The 8,555-nt window shown below is 38.9% G+C and overlaps 1 protein-coding gene across 1 annotated transcript in view; it reads left to right on the top strand.

Annotated features, from left to right (window-relative positions):
- The first annotated feature begins 569 nt into the window (after positions 1-569).
- TOPAZ1 (testis and ovary specific TOPAZ 1) overlaps positions 570-8,555 on the top strand; it is a 39,802-nt gene continuing 31,816 nt past the window's right edge. Inside the window, exons 1-2 of the mRNA XM_032991225.2 lie at positions 570-1,545; positions 3,043-5,509. Of these exons, the coding sequence (XP_032847116.2) occupies positions 570-1,545; positions 3,043-5,509 (3,443 nt within the window). The remainder of the gene's footprint in view (positions 1,546-3,042; positions 5,510-8,555) is intronic.

Genomic DNA, 8,555 nt, shown 5'->3' with positions numbered 1-8,555 from the left:
GCTTGGGCGGCTGCCGTGGCCGCGGGGGGCGGCGAGGGAGGCGGCGGGCGGCGCGGTCCTTGAGGCGGGGGAGGTACGGGGCTGCTTCCTCCTTCCCTCTTCACCTCCCCCGTGAGGCGGGGGAGGTGAGGGGCTGCTGCGGGCCGGGGGGGACGGGGCGGGGCCCACTGGTGGCCGTGGGCTTTCTCCCGGCGGCCTTGGTTCTCCTGCTGTCAGGCTGGGCTCCCCCGCGGGGACCCCGGAGGCGGCAGGCTGAGGGAGGCAGCGCTCCTCTCCTGGTCGGGCCTGTGCCCCACCGTGGGTGCCGGGCTAGCTGGGGTGCTGCTGAAGGCGCGTTGGTGAGCGGATTGTGTTGGTGTCTCAAGGCTCCTACGATGCCACAGTTAAGGTCAGGGAAAGTGGTGGCTCCCGGTGAGGTGAAGCCAGCTGACAGGATGGTCACCAGCCTAAGCTCTCTGGGTGTGGGGGTAGTACGTGAGCCAGGGAGAAAGTTGGTAGTCAAGCAGAGTGCTCCCCTAGCACCAGAGAGAAAAGCTGAGCAACCCTTACCTTCCTGTGTGCAAACTGACATGCACACCAGTGTTCCCTGTAAGCAATTTGCTTCTCTTGTGCCTGTGCAGAAGGAGCAAGGTGAGAGTAGCCTGAGACTCCCAGGTAAAAAAAACAAGGGGATACAGTGCAAGAGGGCTGCCAGAAGCAACAAGGGTGTACCTCTGCCAATTTCAGACACTGCTGTATGTGAAGATTGGCAGGCAGCGACCATGGCTGCAGCAACGTGCTGGGAAGAAACTGTAGGGAGAGGGACAGGTCAACAGCTATTTTTCTCAGGAACTACTTCGCAGAATAAATTCTTCGCAGGGATTGAAGGGAAAGGACATAGCTCTGAAGGACTGAATATCTCAGGTTTTCAGGAGAGTTCAGGGAGCTCAAGAAAAAAAGGTAAATATTCATTTATGGAAATAAAATTACAAATCCCATCCTCAGAGGAGGAAATCGAAAGCACAGAGAGACATGACATTGACTACTTGCCAGAACCAGAGGTGCTGCAACCCAGAAAGGGCACGGGTAGTACTGAAATGAAAAGCGCTGACTCCGTAATGGTACTGAAGATGCAAATCCCAGATCTTAAGAAGAATCTGGGGACTCGGGAATCCTTGTCTGAACCAAAACTTCAAGAAAAGGTAGATACGCCAGAGAGGCTGGATGGATGTTCTTTAACTGGATCAGGAAAGCCAGGGACACAAGAGAAAGGAAAGAGTTGCTTGAGCAAGAAAGGTGGGACATCTGTGATGAAACCAAAACTACAAGGTCCCAGAGAGAGGTGTAGATCCGGCTTTCTAGAACTGGATACACAGCATCCAGAGTCCAAGAAAGAAGCTGTGAGTCTGAGGAAGAGGCACAGAAATGCACTGGTGTCACAGTGTCAGCAAGATCTAAGTGGCCAAGAACAACCAACAGACAGAGGAAAGATGCACAAGCATTGCCTGGAGGAGGAGCAGCAGAGCTCAAACCCTCAGAAAGCAGCAGACAGCCTGGGGGAAAGTGGTAAGTATCTGTGCCCCACTGTAGAAGTACAGGTGCAGAATTTGGGCTTCAGGAAAAGGGGCTGGTGCTGCAGTAAGACCCTATTTAAAAGTGAAAAAACAGGAGATAATTTTTCTGTTGCAGATGTGTCTCTGTGGGACGGTCATGGAGGCAGGAAAGAGTGGCCTGTACCCTATCTCAAAGTGACTCTTTGTGGCTGCTAACTGAGCTCAAGAAGTCTAGAAATAAGAGCTAGGGTCTGCTATACAGTACTGTGAATACCAGTATTAGAAGAAAATAGATTTTTTTAGGAAGAGGTAAGGCTTTTCTTGAAGGAGAAAAGCAGTTCTTTGGCACAGAGGAGACCAGATACCCTTTGGGGGTGGGGGGAAGGAAGGGGTACTGGCAACAATACGCCCTAAGTGAGAAATTTATTTATTTTTTTTAACCCTCAAAAGCAGTCAGTTCATTTATGTGTAGAAGATCAGGAAAGGAGGGAAGTAGGCAGTAGCTTCCACAAAGCCAAAATAAAAGATAGTCAATTCTTCATTCATCTCTCTATTATTTGATTATTTTTTAATGTGTATCATGCTGTCTTGTTTTAGTGCTTGCCTTTATAGGATGCTGGTTTTTCTTTTCAGAACTTCTTGGTTTTTAGTTGCTATTCTCTGCAAAATCCTAAAAGATGTAGAAACAGAGAGTGTATTTTGGTGTTTTAAGAGAGCATTGTATCAAACTGAAAAAATTTTGAAAGAGAAGTTTTAAAAGTTTGGGTTTTGTTTTTTGGGGTTTTTTTTAAGGACAATTGCCTAAAAGACATTCTTTTTACTTTCAAAGTGGGTACATACAAATGAGAAATACTTGCTGTAGGTTATTGTTAGTAAATATTTTACCTAGAAATCATATTCTGAAAAACTGAGGTATTAAAATTGTATCTTACTTTGAAAACTAAGATCAACTTAAGACATCATTCTACTAATACATTCTTGAATCCATTCTCCAGATTAAATTTTCAGGTGTACAGTTTTTTATGGAATCAATGTTTGCTTTGAAATAAAAATGCAAGTCCTGCAGTATTCCTGGATCTTCTTGAACAGTCTGGTGCATTTGGTTGACTATATATCTGAAATAACTTATATCCTTATGAACAAGCTTTCCTATTACAGAAAATTTACTGTGTAAACAGATTCTAAGGCTGAGTGTGCAAACAGCACCTGCATTTTCCTGCCAGACTTGCTCTAGTTTGGTTTCCACCTATGTTTAAATATACAACTTCTAATGTCCTTATGACACCTTAAGGTTCTGTTCATCTTCGCATTTGTTTCTGAAGACAAAACATCATTTGTTACTGTAAGTCTTCTAATAGTGGTAAAACTTCAGAGAAATGTTTTAGCCTTATACAGTGTCATGTTCTTTAGTAGTCTTGAATGTTTTTTGTTCTCTTTATAAAATAGTGCATTAGGGTAGTGTTCTGCCCTTAGTGTATTCTTTAATGATACTTCTTTGTTTTTTATTCAGCAAAGGAGAAATGGAAAGCAATTCAGCAAGATTCCAGTATACAGGCTGTGAAGAAGCTTAAGACAAATCGAAACAGATCAGAAGATTCCAAGGAAAAGGAACCTTACTGCTCTCAGTCTCCTACAGTTGCTACTTTAGGTGGGACTCAAAGCAAGACCTTTCTACGCAATTCTGTAACAAAAAAGTCTAGTGTGCAGTATAAAAAAAGGAAACCCAGAAATGACCAAATTAAGTGCTTGCAAAGTTTTAGTGTGACTACAGCTGAAAAAGTGAGAAATGTATCTGCAAAATGTGATGCTGAACGTTGCAGAAATGCCCTAAACCATAGTAATGGCTTGCTCTGTGCAGCAGGAAAGAATCCATTTGTGAGATTAGAGGCTTGCAGTTACATCAGTACGTTTGTGAAGTCTTCAGCTAGTGGAACTATCAGCAGTTATAAATTAAGTGGATACTTCCATGTAGCCCAGGATAAAAGAAAGCAAGTTTTTTCTGATGGTACTGTAGAACAGAGTGGTAGGAATTGCAGTGCTAGTAGAATGCAGAATGAGAGATTACCCACAAAAGGTGGTTTATTGTTTAATAAAGAAGAAATTCAAAATGGTAAAGGGTGTTTTTCATGCTGTCAGAGTGAAAACAAAAAGTGTTTAAGGGGAAAAAAGTGGAATATTGGTAGAAAGCCTAGAAAAAAGATTAAAATCACAGAGACATCAGCAGTGCAGGATATTTTCAAAGACATGGCTAATGAATGCAGTGAGTGTGAGTTACAAACAGAAGCGGCAGTTTCCACATCAAGCTCCTTTGCAGTCTTAGGACTAAATCATAAAGAAATTACTCCATCAGCTTCATATAACCATATATCAAATCTTCACATAGGAAAAAATACTCAAGAAGCACAAAATGTATCAGTCTGGAGAAAAAATAATACCGAATTACTTTCATTTGAAGATGGCTTTAAGAAGACATCTGAGCTCTCTGCAATAGCAAAAGGAGAAAAGTCAAACAGTGTGGCACATTCTGCTGCTTCAGGTAGCCTGAGAGTGCTAGCTCAGGTCCATGATGTTTCTAATTGTCAAAAAAGCAAGACAGTTAAAAAATTGAACAAAGTTAATAAGAAATTGCAGCAGTTTACCTGTCAAAGAACAGTACCTATGACTGGTAAAAATGTTTGGCCTTTTGAATCTTGTGCCAGAACTTCTGAATGGGTTCATAAAAATCATGAGTTCATCTCTGAAGGAAAAAGGCTTTTAAGGCCTGCCTTTGAGGAATCCTCTGATAAAAGCAGTGTTAAAGCTGTAGGAAACAGTGCTGTGACTGGGAATTTACGATTGTTGGATTTGCATACGTCATCAGCAGACATTAACAAAGAATCTACACATAAAATAATGGATCCAAATACTGAATGTCTGACTTTGCTTCAAACACCAGAATCATCTTCCATGGATATTCATGAGGCTTTGAGAATGAGCACTGAAAATGTGGACTTGCCAGTTAATATGGATAGAAGTGCCATGGCTTTTAACTATGATGATATGCAAGAAGCTAAAGCAGCCTTGAATTTTACAACAAAACAAAAAGATGAAAATAAAGGAGCCATAACAAAAAGAAACCTGTATCTGACAGTCCAGAATGGTACACCTACAGGAAACACAAACAGAATAAACTTCAGCAGTAAAGCATCAGTAGTGAACCAGACATTTTCTGATTTAAAGCTAATGAAAATATTAAACACTGGAAACCTGACAAAATTTAAGATTCCTTTATGCAGAAACAAAGCTGAATCCAGGAGACTGGAATCAGTCCATTCATTTGAAAGAAAAACCTGTAGTCCACTAAAGCTTCTTGACAGCACTGGTGTTTCAAGAAGTCAGAAAGCAGGTGAAGATACTTTTTTGGTAAATTCTGAGCAGCAGCCTCTTTCTGGCACAAGTGATGCTACATCTACAGCATCCATGAAGAAAAAAGTGGATGAGGTCAACAGTAAGGACTTTCAGCATGATGGCTGTGAAAACCTTCCAAATGAGATGTCTGTGCTCCCTGAATATCCTTCTTCATATCCACATCCTTTTCTTGACAGACAACTAGAGTCATCTGTGCCTGATAGCCATGTTACTGAATGCGTACTAAAATCTAATTTTCCTGGTAGTTCTTGGAATGCAGTTGACCACCCTGTTGCATTAGAAATAGATGATAATTGCAAATCAAGAGGGAGTCTGTCACAACACAAAAGTCATAATTTTCCAGATACTCTTGAAGCTTATGAAGAAGATGTTCTTGTCATTGATGTGATTCAGGATGACCCTGACCTTTTTGGAACCAGTAATGAAGAGGAGCTTGCATTTGCAGACTGTGAAAATTGTTCTGTGAAGGCGTCCTGTACTGGCACCTGCATTAAAGATGAAAAGCAGGATCTTAAGCCTGAGTATGCTGTTATCTCAGAAAATAGAGATTCAGTAGATGATAATTTTAGGTAGGCATACAATTATTTTTATTACAATAATCCTGAATACTTTGTTCTCATATCAGTGTACTTTGTTTGTAGTGGTCAGGCTTCTTTACAAAATTTCGGTAATTTCTGAGTTGATTTTAAGTGTCAAAATTTGGTTGAGGTATGACGGTATTCTGAGTGCAAATTGATTAATATATTCTTCATAAGAACTAGGGTAAACTCGGAATCAAAGGAAAACATAGTGCTAAAGAATTGGTTTAGACCAAATGAAGTGAAATATGAAAGTATAAACAAAGCTAACTGAGAGTATTCTTAGTAACATTCTAAAATATGTGACTTGAATTGAGATAACAGATATCCCTTTGAAGGTAGTTTTTTAGTTGTAAAGAAATACTTTTCTTTGCAACTTAGAAACATTTTTTACTTTCTAGGTGTAGCTTACTCTTTTGATGGATCTGCCTGAGTAAATGATTGTCTCTACAGTAGTATTACATTCTGCCATTCTCCTTCCCTGCTATCCTCAGACACGTGAATAGTTTTCAAATCTCTAATTTGGCTAACAAGTTATAGATGTTTATGATTGTGCATCTTCATTCAGCAAGTTCCTGGTGTAAATTATTAGTCATTACATGTTTTTATGGGTTTTGAGGTGATAATAAAAGTCACTGGAGGTGCAGGGAAAGTTTATAGTAGAAACAAACTTTTGTAAAAGAGGTAGTAGTCCTTCGTGGGTTAGATGAACTCATCAACTGTCTAGTCTGTTTTCTCTCTAAGCTTTGATACTTGTGTTTTATAGTTGAATTTAAAGATTAAATTTTTCATCTTGTGAAATAAAACATAAAGCTTAGATAGAGATAGCACAAGATTTTCCTTGAAAGTTTAGTTTTTTTATTGGGAGGGGTGTTTTAATTTTCTTCCTCTGCTCTTTCTTGGGTGACTGTTATCCTTATTTTAAATATGTTTTAATTAATTTCAACGTTGTACCGTCTTATAACTGCATTCATTTCTTTTACTCTTTGCTGTCCTTATCCTTTCCCCTTCATTAAACCCATGTGCAAAAGAGGAATCTTCTTTGAGGTGCTGAACAGTTTTAACTTTTGCATGTTAATAGAATAAACCTGCCAAAATAAGCCTCTGAAGAACAGGGCAAGTCTTTAGTAGAAGATCCACCTTCTTAAGAAGCAGCTAGGCTGTATCATAGTAAATGTATTAGAATGAGTATTCATTTTGTGTACAGTGTATGTTATATCTTACATACACTGTATAACAGAATAAGTATTTGCTGTATATTACCCCAGGGTAATAATGTCTTTTCTGAGATGGTTTCAGACAGATTGTCCAGACAGCTGTTGCATGGAAGACCAGAACTTCTGACCCCTTTACACTCATGTATTGGTTATGGTAGTAAAGTTTGCTATTTATATAAACACTAACTTAAAATTTTATAGGATCATGCAAGTACTCTGTTGGGAGGACAAATATTCTCTTTAATGAGTAATGACATTTAATTAAAGTAACATTATCACAGCCATTAGATAGATGAAAACTGAACTCGTTTGAAGTAATTTCAGATTTCTTCCTGGTATTTACTGAATTTGCTTGCCATCAGCCAGTGAAAATAAAAATGCATGGTTCTTATTTCTTAGAATTTCCCGTTAATTTGCTAAAGAGGGAGGCAAAAATGTCTATTTTTGCTTTTTACCTTCCATAATTTGATGCAGAGATCATTAGATGGTGACTAATCATAGTTGGGAACAGTCATATTAATGGACTGAATATGAGAATATTAAAATAAGGCAATAGACCTTACCATAGTTTTATCAGGTAGCTTATGATATCATCAGATAATACCAGATAATCACCAGTTCGTACTGTTGTTTTTATTTTGTTAGTATTTATCAGATACAACTGGGACTTCAAATTTGTTTGGCCAACCAAAAAAAAGTGATTATACTGGTAGAGTTATGCTCACGTCATACTACATATTTTAAAATAAAATATAACTTTGTTAAAGTAATTTTTTTTTTGTTTTTGTTTTTTTTTTTTTAAGAAATATTCTAGAGTATTGCCTATGTTTTCTTGTTTGGCTTCTTTTATGCATACTCAGTTTTGCTTTGTTGCAATATTAGTTTGTAGCGCCACTTCAATCTGTCCTGGCAGAATGGCAAGTCAGAACTGCACTACTGTAAACTGTCTCTAACTTGTATAAATATTAAGTTATATGCATGTTTTGTTTATCATTTGGTTAATGTCAGCCAGTACGCTCCAGATGAATGTAATGTAGGTGAGTGTTGGTAGAAGAGCAATGCAGGCACTTAATGGCTGCACATGGTGGTTGTTGCTGAATGTTTTCTTTAAGTGTATCAGTACATAGCTTTTGTTACGATATTTCCTTCAGATTGATAAGAGCAGGCAGATGATGATAGAAGGAATCTAGATCTTTGCTAAAACTGTTTTAGTGCATGTATGCATGGGGATGAACTTCAGTACATCTTGTGTACTGATATTTTAGTCTGGCATTAGTACAGAGCAGTAAGAACTGTTTCTGCTAGCAGCAAGTTATTCTGAAAGTAGAGCTGGGTTGTTAAAAAGCTTTTTAAAATGTGTTGAGTGTTACTTGAGAGTTTAATAGAATTTAAATCGTAATTGTAAAGGAAACAATTGGTACCGTAATTTGTGGTGTTCTTCCAGTTACAAAAATCTGAGATCTAGCAGCTTGTCAAAATGACAGTTGCTGTAATGAAGTAATACTTTTTATTGAAGTTTCATTGTGAAACCAAAGCACTGAAACTCTGTGGAGGATGTTCCAGGTTGATTCAGTAGCTGACAAGTGTTCAGTGGTCAGGAGCAGCTGTTAGCCACTGTGGATGTGTAACTAGTAGTGTGGGTCAATTTTATTTGAACACCAAGATGTGTTTAGCCAGTGACGCTTTTCATCTTTGACTGTTTGTGACTTTAAGAGCCAGAGGGGTATTTTTAGTTATGAAAATTCAAGGATAATAATTTTTGGCTTCCAGATTTCAGTTAATGAGAGCATGTGTCCTTCAAAAGGAGAACATATCGGTCA

This window comes from Tyto alba, unplaced genomic scaffold (genome assembly GCF_018691265.1).
Source record: "Tyto alba isolate M040663 unplaced genomic scaffold, T.alba_DEE_v4.0 Super-Scaffold_46, whole genome shotgun sequence".
NCBI lineage: Eukaryota > Metazoa > Chordata > Aves > Strigiformes > Tytonidae > Tyto > Tyto alba.
This window is presented reverse-complemented; position numbering and strand designations above follow the sequence as displayed.